This window comes from Tiliqua scincoides, chromosome 2 (genome assembly GCF_035046505.1).
Source record: "Tiliqua scincoides isolate rTilSci1 chromosome 2, rTilSci1.hap2, whole genome shotgun sequence".
Classification (NCBI taxonomy): domain Eukaryota; kingdom Metazoa; phylum Chordata; class Lepidosauria; order Squamata; family Scincidae; genus Tiliqua; species Tiliqua scincoides.
This window is the reverse complement of record NC_089822.1, coordinates 173,904,402-173,924,854: the sequence shown is the minus strand read 5'-3', so window position 1 is coordinate 173,924,854 and position 20,453 is coordinate 173,904,402. Positions and strand designations below refer to the sequence as shown.

The 20,453-nt window shown below is 40.8% G+C and overlaps 1 protein-coding gene across 3 annotated transcripts in view; it reads right to left on the bottom strand.

Moving 5' to 3' along the window:
* The window catches only part of TENM2 (teneurin transmembrane protein 2), an 831,585-nt gene that overhangs the window by 122,366 nt on the left and 688,766 nt on the right, over nt 1-20,453 (bottom strand). For 2 of the 3 annotated variants that reach the window (XM_066618094.1, XM_066618097.1), the window contains 3 exons: nt 18,523-18,717; nt 4,679-4,879; nt 3,706-3,891 (listed from right to left, as the gene is read on the bottom strand). In XM_066618094.1, coding sequence (XP_066474191.1) covers nt 3,706-3,891; nt 4,679-4,879; nt 18,523-18,717 — 582 coding nt within the window. Of the gene's footprint in view, nt 1-3,678; nt 3,892-4,678; nt 4,880-18,522; nt 18,718-20,453 lie in introns of all 3 variants that reach the window. The other variant, XM_066618096.1, reaches the window with a different exon arrangement.

The following is a 20,453-nucleotide window of genomic DNA, read 5'->3' as shown; positions in this document are numbered from 1 at the left end:
AATCTCTGAGCATGAACTGGAGGTTGTCCATGACTTTGTGTACCTTGGCTCAACGATCTCCGACACTCATTCTCTCGATACCGAGCTAAACAAGCGCATCGGTAAAGCAGCTACCACGTTTTCCAGACTCACAAAGAGAGTCTGGTCCAACAAGAAGCTGACGGAACATACCAAGATCCAGGTCTACAGAGCTTGCGTCCTGAGTACACTTCTGTACTGCAGCGAGTCATGGACTCTTCGCTCACAACAGGAAAGGAAACTGAGCGCTTTCCACATGCGCTGCCTCCGACGCATCCTCGGCATCACCTGGCAGGACAAAGTTCCAAACAACACAGTCCTGGAACGTGCTGGAATCCCTAGCATGTATTCACTGCTGAAACAGAGACGCCTGCGTTGGCTTGGTCATGTCGTGAGAATGGATGATGGCCGGATCCCAAAGGATCTCCTCTATGGAGAACTCGTGCAAGGAAAGCGCCCTACAGGTAGACCACAGCTGCGATACAAGGACATCTGCAAGAGGGATCTGAAGGCCTTAGGGATGGACCTCAACAAGTGGGAAACCCTGGCCTCTGAGCGGCCCGCTTGGAGGCAGGCTGTGCAGCATAGCCTTTCCCAGTTTGAAGAGACACTTTGCCAACAGTCTGAGGCTAAGAGGCAAAGAAGGAAGGCCCATAGGCAGGGAGACAGACCAGGGACAGACTGCACTTGCTCCCGGTGTGGAAGGGATTGTCACTCCCGGATTGGCCTTTTCAGCCACACTAGACGCTGTGCCAGAACCAACTTTCAGAGCGCGATACCATAGTCTTTCGAGACTGAAGGTTGCCAATACATATGTGACAGCTGATTTTTAAAATTGATCCAACCCTAAGGAATTATACGGCTGCAAAAGTCTAATGCAGTGGTTTTCAAACTTGTAGCACCAGGACCAACTTTGTAGAGCGACAATCTGTTGGGACCCACTGAAAGTGATGTCATTATCCTGGAAGTGATGTCATGGCTGGAAGCAACAATCAAGCTAGAAAATTTTTAACACCTACATACGACAAAATCAAATCAAGTCAAGTAAGTAAGTAAAGCTGCAATCCTATGCACACTTGCCTGAGAGTAAGCTCCACTGAAGACAACGGGACTTGTTTCTGAGTAGACAAGCATAGGATTGTGCTCTAAGAAAGTAACAGCCCAATCCTGAGCTGGCCATGGCGCAGAAACGGCTGCCACGGCATCCTACACACAACAGGGCAGCCGCCGCTGGCTCTTTGGGGGAAGGAGACTTTTGTAAAGCAAGAAGTCCCGCAATGGGGCTACTTGATTCTGCTGCAACCCTTGGGCTGCCGTAGAAACAAGAGGCTCTGTGTTGGGCCCGCGGCTAACATGGAGGCTCTGGATGCAGAGCTCTCCTAACCCATTCCATGCAGTTGTTGGTCTGTTTAAAAAAAATCCTCACACATCCCAAAGGCTGCAGTGCTATCCACACTTACCCGGAGTAAGTCCCATTGACTATCATTGTTAAACGAATATACAGAGTAGCCAGTTAAAAGTACAGATCTGTAAGATTTCCCCAAATGCAGTTACATAGCATGGTAGCATCAAGCCTAATATATTAAAAATAAAACACACTTTGAAATGGAGACTCACCTGAAATTGGCTCGCAACCCACCTAGTGGGTCCCAACCAACAGTTTGAGAATCACTGATCTAATGGTAACATTTCTGTTCATTCATAATAAGGCTACTATTCTGAGCTGCAGTTTTTATATTATCCAATAATTCTACAGAAGTTTAGAGTAGGAATGTCTATGCAGTAGCATTTTATACTGAGATCAAAATTGTACCCCTAAACGTGCTAGCCCAAATATTGGTGATAGATTATAATTCTGCTATTTTTATAACAAAATGTATTTCTAGAAGGGAAGGAAAATTATTTATCAGAAATAATTATTCAATAGTGTATGTCAATAATCTTTCATAGGTTGCTGTTTGTTTTTTACACACCTATCAAAAATAAAACAGGTTCTTCAGAATTAACTATTTATAATTAGAAAAATCAACCAATAGGGTTAGCATAATAGCTAACACAAATCTTATCTGAGCAATCAAAATCTATCTTATTGGGTGCACAGTAAACTCACAGTAAGACAAATAAATTACATGAACACATTTCTAAGGATAAAAACATTAACATAAAGTTAGTGGAAGAAGGTAAACCTTTTTGGAACAATTATTGATTAGATAGAAGTGTCATATAAACTCCGAAGTCTTCAAATTTACCCCTAAAGGAATATAGCTACCAAATGAGGGAAAGGTGTTGATGGCACAGGAACAGAGAAGGCCAATAAAGCCAGTCTGCATCTGCTTGGGAATATTGATTTTAGTATCTGGAAATGGTTGAAAGCATGCTATGTACCTTAGCTCATCTTAAATATATGTAGGATATTTATTCATGTTGAAATATATTTCTCATTTCTCTTTTCCAAAAGGTTTAGCTATCCAAAGAGACAAAACACACACACACACACACACACACACACACACACACACACACACACACACACACACACCAACAACAACAACAACAACAACCAAAACGTCTGACAAGCACATCCAGAACACTTTGATTTAAAACAAAAACAATTCATTGGTAATAGGGCTGTACTTTTAGATTCTCCAGTCATTATCAGTTCACATTTGCTCTTTTTATGTCCTAGCTCCCTTCAAAATCATGTGGGGGAAAAAATAGTATTTGGCCTGGTAAAAAAAGAAGTCCTAAACATTTGGAAAAGAACTGGACATTTCAAAAAATGTCATAGGGAAAATTGAAAACATACATCCATGCCGACTTTAATAGCTTTCTCTTGCAGGTACTCGGGTCCCACATTGTGTTTTTTTGTCCAGATTTCCAAACAGAACTGTGCTCAGTAAGTACTGTACTACTTTTGTACACAGCAGAGTTAAACTATCAGTTGCTGTCTTGGTTTTCCATGCACAAACTACATTTTGCAGTGATAAATTAAGCAACTTAGGCTTAAGATTTCGGAATGGTCAAAAAACATTTGAAGCAGTATATGTTTGTTATTATTTTCCGAGCTGACATATCACAGCAGAAATGCAATTGTGTTAGTCATGGCCCTCTGCATGATGCCAAAGCTGTACTGAGCAGCATGCTGTTAGGAAAGGGTATACCAGCATGTTGCAGCATTGGCTCGGCCCTCCCATGCTGTGTCAGTCTATAGGAAAACACCATGACCACTGTCACAGCATAACACACAAAAATGCTAGGGAGTTATTTCTGTAACAACAGGAGGGCGGTTCCCCCTCAACTTGACCCCTACTCCTGATGGGTATTGTGGTGATGTATTTTGAATGGAATACATAACAAGCGGGAAGCATCCGATCAGGAAATGAAAAAGAAAAAAGAACAAAAATAGGCATTGGTTGAATTAAATTTTTAGTTAAATTTAGTTGAAAAATCTTGCCTTACAGATGGAAAAAAATAGTGGATCATTTCACAGAGCACTAGTTTACATCCATATAAGATTTAAAGTAATCTGTGCTCACTTAAAAAAAAATCCCTGCAGATGATGCAAAGACTGGAAGTACAAGTGTCCATAAAGGGACAGCCCTTTACCATACACAATAGTAACTATGTTTCTACAAGTTATGAAAAGAAAGCAATATGTGCCTGTTTCGGTGGCTGTCGTTTGCCTACCAATGGTGCAGTGCTCCCCATTCCAGCCCTCTCGGCATTCACATTTCCCATCTTTACAAGTTCCATGCTCTGTGCAGCGGGGATGGCAGACACGTTGGTCACAGGCCACCCCTGTCCAGCCCTCTTCACAGCGACATGCCCCGCCAATGCAGACACCATGAGTGCCGCAGTCTACGGAACACACTTCTGGAAAAAAAGAGAAAGCTGGTTATTGACCAGCACTGTTAGGCAGGAGCAGCATCTTGGATTTAGCAATAATCTTTTCTTTGTACTAAGCTAGCCAACATGTCCGCGGAAAGTACACATTTGGAATTGAGATGCTAAGTCCATTTCCATAGCCTACTCAAGTCTTTGCCATTCTGTTACAGTGCAAACAAGGAATATCACTGTAAAGTGAAAATTGTGATAGACACATCTGTGCAAAGAGACCCAGCTCAGCTAATACCACTGCTGATGAGAATCACTTTGAATCACCAGTGTGTAACTTTGAATCACCAACTTTAATCACCTGTATGTTGGCCATACTCTGAACTGGCAATTTTAGAAGCAAAGAGCATTGTTCTTATCAAGTAGCATCACACAAAATACAAACTCTGATAATATTGGAAGAGCAAGTCTTTTTCTTTTTGATGAAAATAGGTAAATTTTCACAAACTTTTTGGGGGTGAGAGAGATGAAACAAAGGAAAAGGTAATTACCCAGGTGGACATGGGGGGAAAATCAGAAGTTTTCTTTAAATGGGTAGGAAATAAAAATAAAACACTGAAGTATTATTCAAGGATCTTCTGAGAAGCAGGAATGTGTGACAAAAAGACGCTGTGATGATAGGATTTTAGATGTCTGGTCTTATGTTGTAAAATGCAGTACTCGGCAGAACAGTCAAGTGACTGATTTATACAATCTTAAGTGAATAGCCAAGAACCATTCACTATCAAGATCCTAGAAAGTTGAAGGAAGGAAATGTTTTTCTTACCAACAGAGCAGTCAGGACCCATCCAGTTGGGATCACAGTTACAGAGGCCTGTGTCAGAAAGGTATGTGCCATGCCCACTACACTGGTCTGGACACTGGGCACGTGGAAGTTCACAGTTTAAGCCCCCCCAGCCTGGGCTGCAGAGACACTCTCCATTTACACAGACACCATGGTTGGAGCAGGAGGGATCCAAGCAATCAACTACAACAAAGAGCAACAACAAAGAAAAGAAAACAAACTGTGAAAAAGGTCAGTGCACAGAATGCAGAGTCTGGATTGATATCACTCATAAGCTTTTGTCTTGCTTGCAGTTCGTTTGTTCGGCTCTCTATTCTGGGAGTCTGAAAATATTAAAAGGTCACACCGCTTGTTCTAAGAGAAACTGCAAAAGCCGAATCTAGCCAGAAGTGCAGGAGAGAGTTGTTCAAACAAAGTAGCAGGTAGGGCTAGTCTGAGAAAAAGAATAAAACACACTATTCCAAATGCTGAGATCCTTAAACAGCTTTTATTTCATTCTCTTTCCATAGACCAAAGTCCCAACGGCACAACCCTCTAACATTTCTTATAAACTTTCAGAAATGTGGTTATATTCATTCCGGTTTGGTTTAGGGAAGGGATAATGTCAGTACAAACAAGACTTATGTGATCATAAGTATGACTCTATTTGCCCACATGTGTTTATCTTCTGGAGAAGTTCTCATCTACTGAACACTGTCAGAGGCTCGGTTTAGCTATGGAACATGCTTTTTCATTGTGGTTCCTAAAAACCTGAACTCCACCTCCTAAAGCACTGGTTCTCAACCTGTGGTCCATGGACAAAAGGTAGTCCACCATACTCTCAGAAGTGATCTGCAGGGTCTCAGGGAAAAAAAATTGCCTTTGATCACTTCCAGTGTCTTGCCAAGCAAGCAATCTTCCATGGACCACAAAAGAGGGTGAAGACCACCCACAGCCACAACCACTTAAGTGTCAGCTGTGGCTATGGGCAGACCATCCTCTGTCCTTTCTGATAGTCTGCTTGGGAGACAGACCACCTGAGAGGGTGGAGGCCAGACCACCCAAAGCTGATTCCAATTTTTTCCTTGGTGGTTCTCAGGCTCCTAAAGGTTGAGAACCACTGCTCTGAAGAGATAGAGGCTGCCCACCTCATACTGGCCATGAGGTGGTTGCTTAAATTCTGCTTATTCTATCATGCCTTTGGCTGGAGTGAGAAGATAGGGATTTCCCAGAGCAGTGGTTCTCACACATTTAGCACCGGGACTCACTTTTTAGAATGAGAATCTGTCAGGACCCACCGGAAGTGATGTTATGACCGGAAGTGATATTATTGAGCAGGAAAATTTCTAACAATCCTAGGCTGCAATCCTACCCACACTTGGACTAAGTCCCAAGTGTGTAACATTTCCCCAAATGCAGTCACGTACCATGGTAGCATCAAGACTAATATATTAAAAATAAAATATTGAAAAGAATACAATATCAAAATGAAATGAAGGACCCACCTGAAATTGACTTGCAACCCACCTAGTGGATCCTGACCCACAGTTTTAGAAACACTGCCCCAGAGAATGCTGTGATTATCCTGTCAATTATTTTATGCTTTATTATTGTTATTTTATTGTATATATTGCAACTTAATTTTTTAATATTTTATGATTAAAATATTTGGGAACAATTTGGGAACTTTTCAGAAATGCAAAAATAAAATACCGGATCATACATATTTTCTTGTAGATTGTCTCCAAATACAATGGCACTAATGAACAAAAGCTTTGCCATGAAAAAGAAATGAGAAAACTATACTATCTCCCTCACTTCTGCTATCTGCCTGAAACTGTAAGCCTAGATGCCTCTCTGCAACCATAAGCCAAGTTGCCAACTCACAAGAATTTTTCATTTTTATGAACGTACGTGTGTGTGTGTGTGTGTGTGTGTGTGTGTGTGTGTGTGTGTGTGAGAGAGAGAGAGAGAGAGAGAGAGAGAGAGAGAGAGACTCCTGACTGCATTATCAAGCACTCTCATGGTCCAAGTTCTGATGCTGAATCAGCAAAACTGTATTACAAAAAGCCCAATTTTATGGGGGCCTTGCAATACCAGAATTAGCATTCTGACAGGGCAAAACCCTTTAGGGTTATCGCAAAATGCTATACACTATTTTGCGTAGCGGGGCTGCAGCTGAAAATGGTGATCAGCCCTGCTCCAGAGGCCTTGCAACAAGCCCTGGTGCTGGTAAGTCAGTGGGGGTGGGTGGGAGAAGGACCAAATGAGGCAGGGAGGGGAGAAACAGGGAAGAGATGGGCAGGGAAGAGGGCAATTTGAGACAAGGAGGGGAGTGGTATTGGCACCACTGTGCCACCAATATCCTGTTCCACTTCCCAGCCTCAGTCCACATTCCTGGGTCCATTCAGACTTGTGCCATGTAAATTGCTGGTGCAGGTCTGAGTATATCCATTTGGGTGAATCTAATTTGCTTTGTTTTGATCATGTATGTGAATTTTTTTTCTTATGTAGAGGCTTTATGTGATAGAATTGGAGCTTAAGAGCAAGCAAAAGTCCTAAGTAAAATGAATTCATGACTAGTTTATATTAATCAAATGCATATAAATGACTGCCATTCTTTCTTTAACCAATATATACCACCATATCGGTAATGAAAATGATTTCTCTCTCATCTTCAAAAATCCTTCAATATTAAGAAACAAGAGAATTTCACAGAACCCAGGATTGCCTGAAACACCTGTGCTGTCATACATTAGCTTTGAACATAAGCAGGTGGGATAATGTGATCTACCACCACTATTGTGCTTTCAAATCTGATTACAGTGCTATGAAAATAAACAGTGTTATAGCTTTTCTAGAACTTAAACCAATGCACTAGCACCTGAGGATTAGAAGAAGCCTCAAGGGTCTACATTAGGAAGCTCAAAAGAGGAGACTGCTTTCTGCGCTAATGCAAAGAACTCCATCTGCTTATTTACATTTATGTGTATAAGGTATATATACCTCACTCTGCCATCAATTTACCAATCAACTTCAAGGCAGCATTTGGTCTATAATGTGCCATTTATGAGTGGTGTTAAAGAAGGATAGTAAGTGGAAGAGCGAGTGTGTTTTGTGCATTCAATCGTGTCTGAATCTCAGCAAAGTGGAAGAGATTGAGCTTTATATCATATCTAACTTTCTAGTTAATTAGGCTTTATACTCAAATTTCAAATGTGGGAAATAAATTAAGCACAGGATTCAGAAAAGAGCCATTGGATCCATAGGAATGGATGTGTAGCATGCACATCTAAATTTTGAGACCATCATTCAAGTGGTAAAACACTTGCTTTGCCTGCCGAAGGTCCCAGATTCCAGGAAGGGCTGAAAAAGACTCTTGCCTGCAGTCCTGCCCAGCTACTGCTAGTCAGTGCAAACAATACTGAGTGGGTTGAAAGTGTAAGGCAGCTGCACATGTGTTGATGATTTGCTCAGCAATTACCCTAACATAACACCCAAATTACTACTAAAACTCTCTTGAGTTTGATTTGTGGTGTGAGAATCTGGTACAAGAGCTCATAGACAGAAACATGGGGACAATATGACTGAGCATTTATTGCCATAGTTTTCCTTTAAATTATTTGCCCACTAAATCTCCAAAATGCTCAGGGAAGGAACTAAAGAAGTCATTTGGTGGTCTGTGAGGCAGCTGATAAGGAAAAATCTGTCAGAAAAATGTAGATCTGAAATTCCATGTTTAATATGTATGTCTATCATTTGGACGTGTGCACCAAAGCAGTAGAGTTCTTGGCTCCCTGGTTCCTTTAAGGCAGCCTTTTAAATACGGAAAAATTTTTAACATTCCCTACAAATGTTCCCTAGTCTAACTGTATCTCGCCTTTTCAAGATTTTTACATCAGTCTTTGTACTTGGGAACAGTGGGTTTAGAGCAATATTTGCTTTGGTTTGAGCAGGTTTCAGAGCAAAAGGAAACTTGCCAACAGAGAATGCTAGTTTCACATTAACATCAATATCTAAACCCACAAGTAACTACTTTCAACATCATACTCTTGTCTTAGCAGTTCTACTAGACCAGACTCAATTGATTAATTTTGAAGGCCTCTAAAAGCACATCTGACTGTACTAGAAGGGGGCTGATAGTCACGTGGATAGGGGCAATTACAGTTAGAGGTGGGCTACTTGAACTTTTGCAGTCAAATTAGAATTCTGCTCCCTGGGGTTGCTCCCAAGGGAGTTTCCCTAAACTATGCCTTGGCTGAGGGAGCTGCAGAGATCACCAGAGTCTTGACAATGACCAGGGTTTCTAACCTCTTCTATCCAGAACTTGAGTGAAGATCAGTGAGTAGACAAAGAACACTGAGAAACACAGTAGCTTTTGTTATAGGAGAAAAAGCACAACCAAACCTGAAGCATCTGTTTGGGTTCTCTCTACCATAAACTGTCTATTATGCCATCTAGGGCAAGCAAAAGTGAGAACCAGTATATTACTTAATCCCCCCTCACCACCACCACCCCAAAACCCCATGTGAATGCTGCTGGGCATTTTTCAGATATCTCAACAGCATAAAATCAGTATTTAAACAAGCACAGCATATAGAAGAGAAGATGGGCTGTAATTTTTTTGGACTGTTATTAGCATTTTATAAAATTTTTCCTGTACACCCACCCCACTCCCATGTTAGTGAACACAAGCTCCAATTCTAGAGCTCCAGCTGTGCAAGGCCCTGCACTATGGCATGAAAGTACAATAGATGGTGCTAATCATCTAAATTTTATTTTAATCATCTAAGTTTAGGATGAATTTTACCCCAGTGGTAAATCTAAAGTTACATCCCCATCTAATTCAGATTACCAAGGGACCACAGACATGATTTCGCAAAGTTAAAGGCTTTCCAAAAAGGGGATGGCACCCTCTAGGATGACTGAGGTTATAATCCCCATTAAATTTCTAGCCAATACACAAATGCTGAACACCTTCATTGTTAAGATAGATAACATTCTGAGGTGGTTTAAGAACATAAGAACATAATTAAATAGATTAATTAATTACAAATTATATCAATGAGGCTTTTCAATCAATTATGCAATTTGCTCTAGATTAATTAAGAGACTGTCCTGTCCATCTTGCTGATGTGTAATCTAAAACGCTGACTACAATCTATTCATCTACTCTACTGCATCACTTGCCTTGTAAAAGAAAAAAGTAGGAATGTGATTCATAAATAGGAACAAGCCACCATTAGTCAACAGGACATCGTTTTAAGTGGAAGTAGCATGGCTTAACTGGTCTATGGATCACATTCAAAGTTTATTTAGTATGTCTGGTTTAATGCAAATTCCTGTTGACTACTAATGATCATCTCATTTTCTTCCAACTCCTCAGAAACTGGTTTTTATCATTTATTTTACTGACTTACCTATTATAGAAAATAAGGCAAACTGATCTATAATTCCTGACCCTTCTTTTTTCTCTTGCTTCCCTTCACCTGACTTCCACAAGCCCTCAAAGATAATTGCTAATGGCTTTGCAATTTCTTCAACTAATTCCCTCAGCACTCAAAAGTATACTTCATCAGACCGTGTTGATTTAAATTTATTAAAATATGATCTATTCATTTCCTGCCCTGACCTGCATTTCTTCCCTTCCTTGGTTATCTTCATCTTATTAATTTATCTTTTTCAGTGAAAACTGAAGCATATAGGCGCTGGAAAATTATGGTTTTTGTGTGCCTCACTAGCTTGCCTTTTAATCAGAGATGAAGACCCATGATTCCTTTTGTCTTCCTCTTATTTTTAACACACAGATGTGAACTTTTCAAATACTGTCCTTTCTTCATTGGAACTCAGTGTTATTTTATAGGAAGCCACTGCTATTTTCCTTGAAATAAAAATGTACATACTGTATCTTTCGTAGAGTTAAATTTAGACCAAATAACTCCTGAAGTTTCGAATAAGCTATTACATAGATCCCCTCCCCCCCCAATCTGCCTTATTCTAAAGTGAGTGGAACAAAGTATTCCTGAATTCCAACATATGTTAGCATTTGGAAGCATACCAGAAACCCCTGTAAACGCAAACCAAAATATAAGCATATAAAAATATAATGTAAAATTTTCACTTCTCTTTCTGCTTCTCACTGCTTTGAATTATGGTATACAAATAAACAGAAAACTCTTGTGATTTATTGCTGGAGAACAAGTCTGTGTCATTAGACACACAAGGCACACTCTTATTCATTTGCACATAATACCTCATACTAATCCATTTTGGATATTGTTTTAGGTATATATGTGTTACAGATGTCTGGTTCCATTGCAGAGCTAAGCAATAATGCTCAAAGAGTTTTACTTTAGATACAGCGGCAGATGGCAAAAGTGACAGCCCTATCCTGAGTTTACCAGTACCCACTGGAGCTGAGGCGCCAAGTGGCTACTACTATATCCACTGGGTACCAGGAAGCACTTGAATGTCTCCTCGCCTTCCCCTAGGGAAAGCCCCAAGCCCCGCAATGGGGCTTCTCAAGTCTGTGCTGACTATTTTGCTTGAGAGACTCGGTGTCTCTGTGAGAGACTTGAGAGACTCCATGACAGACCTTCAGGCCTGACGCGGAGTGCAAGATCCGATGCAGCAGGGCTCCGCCAGTCCCAGAGCCACCCTGGTTCCTTTCCCCAGCCTGCCCTTCCCCACCCTCATACTGCATTCCCTCCCCTCAGAGGCTGCACAGGCGCCCAGTGGCTGCACTTACCCCCAGCAGCAGCACGTCCTCTTTCTGCCAGCGCTGGGCCCAGCACCTGACTAGCACGGGCCCAGCACCGATGCTCCTTACTTGCCGGGTGCTGTAAACGTGCTTTACAGCATGTTTACAGTACCCAGCACCGGTGCTAGGGCTAAGGAGCAGCACTGGCTGAGTTCAGGACTGGGCACTAAGTGAGCCTCAACAACTTCAAGAAGCTACTCTAGCTGACTCTCATTTTTTGAGTCTGTGGACTGCTGCCATTTTCAGTCAACTGGTGCTAACTTCCACCAGTAACCAGGAATGGGAACTTGACTGAAGTCACACTAAACAGCTGTTTTTGATGAGTCAAGTTGACTTGAGTCATGGATGTCACTGAACCCAACTCAACTTGCAACTTGGGGTAAGTGACTCAAAAAAAGTCAGGACTCGAAATGACTCAAATCCCTATTTCTTTAGTGTGTGTGTTTTCTTGCTTACTTACACACCCCACCACCACCTTCCTTTTCTTCTTTCTGCCAGTAACGTTTGACAAGATGCTCATGTCCATGCTGACAAGGTGCTCACGTCAATGCCAATTTTCTGTACAAGCTGCAAATGAAGCCTTCTGAGTACTTGTGATAGTGTATGAATAGCCAAACTAGGTTAAATTCATTGCACAGCAACCTCATATATATGACTACCTTGTGAGAACCGTAAGTTAGCAGTGGTTGATGGAGGTTTAGACTGCAATCATACACACTTACCTAGAAGTAACAGCCCGATTCTATCCTTTTCCCTACCCTGCCAGTGCAACTGCATTGCCAGAGTGAAAGCTACATACTGTGAGGGGCAGTGGTGGAGATTTCCTCTGGGTAAGGGAACATTTGTTCCCTTATCTGAGGGTAAGCTTCTGGCACTGGAACAAGTCTACTTAGACCTGTGCCAGCAATTTAGCTAGCAGAAGTCTGAGTGGATCCAGGAAGACAGGTCAAGGCCTGGGATAGGTGGGATACAGCCCTCTTCCAGACTGCGATCTGCCACCATTCCTCCCTCCTCCCCATTCCTTCCCCTGCACTGACCAACACTGAGGGATGTTCAGGGATTACTGTCAGGCCGCTGCCACCACTCAGCGCTTGCAGCAGCAGCCCAGCTGTTCTGAATAGTGTGTTGCATTTTGCAACAGCTAATACAAGACTTTACACTGCCAGAACACAAGCTCTGGTAGTGTAAGGCCCACATAGGATAGGGCTGCCCATCCCATTAATCTAAGTGGAACTTGCTTCTGAGTAGTCATACATAGGACTTTGCTATTAGATAATCATAAGAATAGACTCCAAATGAAACTAGTTTCATTTGGACTCTTCTGTAAGGTTCTAGAATGCTATTTAAAAAGATTCTAGCCACAGATCCTATAATGTACCTCAACAGTAAACAATAGAAGTTTAGAATCCCCAACCACTTAAGAGCTCAAATCATTAGAACTCATTTAGCAATGGCATCTCCATAGATTCAACCGAAAAAAGGGAGAGTGAATGTAATTTATTCCCACAAGGACAAAAAAGAAGGTCAAGGAGTTTTCTGAACAATGTGTACTTTACACCCTCTAGGGCCGAGAATTACACTTCTAAAGTTAAATGCCATTGAAAAATGAGTCAACCATGAAACCGACAAGAAAAACACTGTTAACCTAACCTAATTTGTTAATTTCACTCACTTTCCACCCCAAATTGCATTGAATGAAGCCTGACAAGTAAGCTATTTTGTTTTTGCGTGCAAATTTAATAGAGCAACAGTGTTTATGCAGCAAAATTTGTAGATCACAAATATTGATTTTGGTGCCATAGCCATTTCAGGTAAATTGTTTGAACGATATGACTATGATGAATAACTGAAATAAAAAGCTAACGGGAAAGAAAAAATGCTGACCTACAGTATCCAATTCCACTTCCTAGCTGAAAAGAAGAATATGAATCAACCTGGACCTATTCTTTTCAGAAACACTAATCAATAGAGAAGATTTTTACCCTTTGAAAAAAAATTAAGGTATGTTTGTTTCACCATTGTGTAAATTCCTTAACCAACAACAGAATGATGTTTTACATGTGTTAAGTAATCCCACAGCTGTTCATTTTATACATTACTACATCCAGTAGCAACTCCCATTGCTGACCACAATATCTGAAGAAGGAAAGCATACTGAAGAACCAACACAACTGCTATGGAAATCTGTTATGGTAAACGAAGCATGCAGAAGATTATTTCAACCTTTTTTGTCATGTTTCTTCACCCTTTCAGACATCTTGCTTTCTAAAATCCATTTCTCTTTTCAAATTCCTTATCCCTCCGTGCTTTTGATTAAATCACTTATGCCCTAACATATGCATTTCTAACATATGCATTTCTAAGAGGTCAGATTTTAGTTGTCACACACAGATTCTAATAAAGATGGGATTTCATTATGTCAGGTGTATATGAAACCTCTAAAAGAACTGCACTGCCAGTACTACTAGGCTGAACTGTCTATAGCTCAAACGATTCCTTCACAGGGCCACATGGGGATGACAGCTGCTTTAAGGGAATCCTGAGAGCTTTAAAGGTCTGGCAGGAGGTCTGGTCTAGAGGGTAGAGCCTCCGTCTGCCTGAAGATAACATCCACAAGGTCGCCAGTTCGAGGCCACCGGCACCGTGCGACCTTGGAGCAGCTGACAAGCTGAAGCAGAGCAATTCCATCTGCTCTGAGCGTGGGAGGATGGAGGCCAGAATGTGAAGCCGGATCGGAATGAAACACCTTGAATGTAGTCGTTCTTGAAAGAACCTTCTTTGAAATTGTAAAAATCCCTATTTAATAGGGATTTAATAAAGCCTGCCTATGTAAACCGCCTTGAATAAAGTCTTGAATGAAGATCAAGAAAGGCGGTATATAAATACCTGTTGTTATTATTATTATTATTATTATTATTATTATTATTATTATTATTATTATTATTATTATTATTATTATTATTAAAGACCCACTTCCAGGTTTCTTGCTCCACCATTCTTACCCCATAATGCACTGGTATAGATGCTATACTGCATTCAGCCACCAGATGAATAATGGAATTTAGTGGAATGGAATAATAATTATTTAACAGCATGAAAGTGGGAAATTGAATTTTGATGCTTTTCCCCTTGTTACAAGGCATTTAAAGGTGGACCCCAGTATCAGCGGTGAGTCAAATCTGTGGATACCAAATCAGTGGATGCCAAAGTCCCACCTGTAGGCCCCTGTGCAGGAAACCAGGAGGCTCAGAAGGAGGAAACCAGAAGGCAGAGAGGAGGCAGCAACGCGATCCCCAGGTTCGCATCACTCAGGGGGCTGCAGGGGCTTGGCTGTACTTACCAGAGTCTCCTGGAGCCTCCCAGAGGTGCAGGGAGCCCTCCACAACTGTCTGCAGGGCTCCCCGAAGCTTAAGAAGTGAAAGTGGAGTGATCACGCTCCACTTCTGGTTTTGTGCAGGCGGGGCGCGATCGCTCCACTTTCACTTTCTAAGCTCCGGGGAGCCTTGCAGACGGTTGCACAGGACTTTCCATACCCCCGGGAGGCTGCAGGAGACTCTGGTAAGTACAGCCAAGCCCCTGCAGCCCCTGAGCGATGCGATCCAGGGGACTGCATTGCTGCCTCCTCCCTGCCTCCTTGCTATCCCCGCACCTTAAAGAGGTAGAGGTCAGGGCCTTCAAGCTGGGGCATTGCAACACCCCAGTTTGAAAATCCCTGGTCTAGTCTAAATGCATCATCTCTGGCACTAAAAAGCAAGTGTCTTAAAACAGAAAAGTTCATATTTGTGACTAACCCTTTTTGCGGCCCAAATCTTGTTTTCTTTATGCAGTTTATTTCTTAGGACACAGTTTTATTAATATACGTATAGCGCCACACAGTAAAAATCCTTTTAAAAATCCTTTACAATAACTATGAAAAGGAAGGTGGTTGCTGTAGTGATGGTGCTATACAGAAACACAGTGAGACAGCTATTACGTTAGAAGTGACAGGGAAAGTGCAACTCAGTGAAAGTGGATTGCCAAATGCCGACATTTAAAGACAATTGAACCTTGCTCATATAACTGTCCAAACCTCTCTTAGTTACATGACCAGAATTGGTGCTGAAATTAAATGTGTACCCTTGTTGCAATCCACAATTTAAGACAATGTGCAGGTCTTGTGCCTGAGTTAGAAAGGTTTTTAGTTTTGTGCATTTGCAACCAAAGTCAGCTCCACGTGAGTTTAAATCTCGTCACCATTCAAGTTAAGGCTTGCATATCTTTCCAGCTGTGAGTCCAGCATCGAGAGGGATCCAAGGGTGAGTTTCAGTGCAAGTAAGGGCTGGTTTACACACTTTAAAGTCAGGTATACTTTGTACAACAACAGGGTGCAAGGGGAGCACCTAGTGCTGATGAAGGGGCAGCTAGAGACTCCCCCAGGAAACCTGTCAAACTGATTCAGGAAAGAGGTGATCATGGCAGAAAAGTACTCAGTGTCAAAGAGATGAGAAGCCTTTGGAAGAAGATGGCCTTGTGTGCACCTATATCACCCAGGAAGAAAAATCAATTCCTGGTTTCAAAGCAGAAAAGGATAGACTAACCTTTCTGCTTAGCTCAGATACTGTTGGTGATTCAAGCTCAAACTTGTGCTTGTTTACCACACTGAGAATCCAAGAGGAGTGTGATAAAGGGAGACACTTCCCTATCATCTGGAAATCCAATGAGCAAGCTTTGGTAACTGTGGCACTTTGTAACCCTACCTAGAGTACTGGGGGAGGGGAGGCTTGATCCTGACAATACTTAAGATTCATCCGCTTTGTAAGATTTGGAACTGAGATGATCCATGCAGCCAACAAGCACTATCTCATCATGCCCAGTCTTCAGTTCAGCTCACTGCCATCTCCATTCTTGAGGTCCCCAATGATGATCTTGGGGTATTAATCTAATTAGAACAAATTGGACCTTCTCACCAATTTTGCATGTTTCCTGCATCAGGTAACTTTCTGTGGTATAGCCTGAGACAGTGTCACCCTCCCTCCTTCCAATCCTATCCATGCTGAGGTAGAGAGGTCATTCTCTGATTAAATGCTCTTATTTGATTCTGTCACTGGCAGGTTCTGACAACAGTAAGCTTTACAGGTTGAGTCTCATTATTCAAAACCATTCCCAGAACTCACATGGATGGCAAAAATCAAATCACTAAAGCACTAAAGCGCCATTGATTTGGCAGTAAAGCAAATCAATTTAAAAAAGAAGTCCCTTCACTCTGGTGATTTAAAAACAGCCTTGCTGACCTTTGTGATGTTAAGACAGAGTCATTAGGCAGACAATCCATCCATCAGTCTCTCCAGGAGAGCTAGGGATCCCTCCCTTCACCCAGAGCAAAGTGATCTTTCTTTCACATGGTTGGGGGAAGGGAGGGGTTGCTTTGCCTTGGAGAGAGAATCAGCCAGCTGCCCCTCCCATTAACAAAGCTATTGTTGAACTGTTTTCCTTTAATTTAAAGGGCGCTTCTCATCAAGTTGAGATAGAAAAATCTGTGGAATTTGTGGATAATTAGGTTATACCTGCAATCCCTTGCATGACTGTCTCTACAATAGTAAGAAAAACAGTTTTTAAAACTGTGACTTTAAAGGGATGCATTTTTCCCCTTCTCCAGGGATCAGTACATTCCTTCTCATTTGCAGGGGCCATTCGGGTTGAGGCAAATCTGTGTATAAAAAAATCCATGTATAACAAGGTTGCACCTGTACTTTTACTCCTAGCTTGGAAAGTGGAAAAATGAGGACTGAGAATGGAGAATTTGAGTGGCGACCATATGTTCATGGGTTTGGCTGATTTACTGCCAACACCAGGATTAACTTCACTTCAGCAATGAACAAAGTTGCACTAAGGGAATTATTTTTGTGAAGAACTAGGGAAGGGGGTTTGACACAAATCAGTATGCCTCTGATTTACCTCTGATACCTGTGCAAACATGAAAGGAAGTTATAGGTTATAGCCCAAGTACAGCTCTTACGATCTCTTGCATAAAGGAGTAATAACTATTCTGTTTACCAGAATAAACTTCCATTAACCATCACATTATACTTACAGGCATATGGTGACACTCCACTCAGAATATAAAAGCAGAAATTTGTTAAGTGTTTATCCCAACTCGAGCCACAGAGATCAATGTCAGTACTGTGAGATACGTTTCTTACACTAGAGTTTAAGAAGCACTAGTAGGGCACTGGATGTACATCACATACAACTTCTGCATCTTTCCTGCTTTAAGTATAGCATAGTACACACTCTTCCTGAACACAAAAACATATCTTTGGAAAATAACAATATTAAAATATAGTTTTCCAATTTACAGAGTGCCATATTTCAACAAAAGAAAACTATACAAAAATCATTAAAATGCTTCATTGCTGGCCATATTTGGTTATGTTCATTTCAGTTAGTTAAAACTTTCTCTCCTCTTCCCCTGCCACCCCCCACTTCTTTTTCTGCAGAAAACTGTAGCTACTTAAATGTTCAATACAAAGTGCTTTTTAGAATTCATTAAATTGCCGTCCTTTCTGTGTACCGTCTACTTTCCTTTAATTCGACATGATTGCATGTAACAAGAATAATTTACTCTACATGGGGCCACTAAGTGACATGGATACCTGTAGTCTTTCCAATCTAGCTCCTCTTTTTCCGAATTAATTATGACTGAAGTGTTTGCTTTTATGGGTTTCCAATTATGCCACTTTGTATACCATCTTTTTTTATTTGTTTTGTTCTACGTTTTGCACTTTGAAAATGCTCGATAAACATAATCCATAGTCAAAAAGAAAGAAAAGATAGATCTGGACCCTTCAACAAAAGAGTCATTCAGATTTACCTGCAGTATATTATTCTGCAATGGTAGAATTATTAGACTCTTAAGTACATGGCAGCAAAGAAGTATAAATAAAAGTTTCGCCAACCAATAACACATGAGGCACTGAATTCCTGAGCTTCTTGTCCAGTACTATTATAGTCATTGTATATCACAGCTTTCTGGAGCTTTTTCTTTTGTCCCTTCGCCTCCTTTACTCAATATAAGCTGCAAAAATATAGTTTGCATTGTAGCATTTACCTTCCTCACAGTTTTCACCTTTGTAGCCAACAGAGCAGACACAGTTTCCTTCAATGCAAGAACCATGGCCCCCGCACGAAGGATCAATACACTGGCTGATGGGTACATCACACTCTGGCCCTTTCCAGCCACTGTAGCACAAACAGGCTCCTTTGGTGTATTGTCCGTTGCCGCTGCACAGAACTGGGCACGCAGCTGGAGAAAACGAATGAGAGAAAGAAAGAAAACAGCATGTCATGCATATATATCCACATAAAAACTGCACACAAGGCTTCTAAGACTCGACTAGTAAGCTTGTGACCAAATGATGATTTGATGGAAAACGTAAGCCATAGAAGAATGGTGGACAAAGATTATGGACTTTGCAGAAATGGACAAATGGATGACTTTACTTAAAGAGAAATCAATAGAAAATTTTATGAAGAATTGGAAACCAATTATTGACTTTCTGCATGAAAGAGAGAATAATGAGTTAATGAGCTGCAGATTTGAAAGTTAGATTTTAAAGGGCTGTTGGAGATATAATGTATATATGGATGGGAATTCAGATTATTAAGATTAAGATGTAATTAGAATATTCTACTTTACTCATGCTACATTATTAGAGGTTTTCTTTATCTGTATGTTTTAATGTTGTTTGTTTTTTATTTTATTGTGTGTTATAATAAAGTTTAATAAACAAAAAAAGAAAACATAAGAGATGCTGTTCTGATTTACCTCTGAAGAGCGATACAGTTAGTTGGGAGAAATGCAAAATGGTTCAATAAAAGTTATTATCTGCTTCCACTTGGGTGAAAAGAGATCCCGACTTTGGAATCTGAATTGCATTCTGTTTCACCAATGGATGCAATTCCAATAAGTAGGATTACCTTCACAAACTGAACCATTTAGAATCTGGAATCCGTTACATCAACACTATATAAAACATCACATGGTGGTAGGTATTGAAATGGACATTTATTATCTCTGAAGAAAAAAATTATGTTCAAGTAACAAAAGGTATAATATTTATGGGCATTGTTTAAAATGCTAATAATTATGTGCATTGTTTAAAATGTTAGTAACATCCAAATTAATGATTTGCTGATATTGGGTGGGCTCTAAGGGCCCTATCCTATTCAATTTTCCAGTGCCAGTGCTGCTGTGCCAATGGGGTATGCACTACTTCCTGCGTTGGGGAGGCAGTCACAGAGGCCTCCTCAAGTTATGGGAGCATTTGTTCCCTCACCTTGGGGTTGCATTTTGGCTGCACTGGTGCTGGAAAATTGGATAGGATTGGGCCCTATGTCAAAATAATATCATGAAAGATAAATGTCATAACGACCAAATTTCCGTAAATGAAAATGCATGCTTTATTATCCTTTATTCATATCCATGCACAGACGAACACAGCTTGATAAAACATTAATGCGAATAAATATTTATAGTACATTGCATATATTAACAGAAAGATGATTTCTAATATTAAACAATAATTATTAGTATATGAAATTAATAGAATTTCAACCATGTCTCTGAATGTGTTGATAACAACATTCTTATTACAAGCCAAATTCAGCTCACCGTGGATGCAGTCCCTGCATGCAAAAGGATCTACATAGATTATAACAGAACCTTCTATCATAGTACATATTAATGGATGTGAACACAAGACAGGAACCACACCAGGCTGATTCAGGAAATGGAGATCCCCAAATGTCTCTTATAGTCCCTTGTTCACTCAGCCAAGGAATGCAATTACACAGACCTCCCATTCTCTGTTACCCAGTGGTCCCATGTCCATGCCCTCTGCACACAGCCAGTATGTCCAGATAGGACTGAATTGAGCTCCATGGTTTTCAAGTGATCTGAAGATCAGAACTTATAAGCACCACTTATTCTAAAATGAGTGGAATGATCATACTGATATTATGCTGTACATACATATAGGG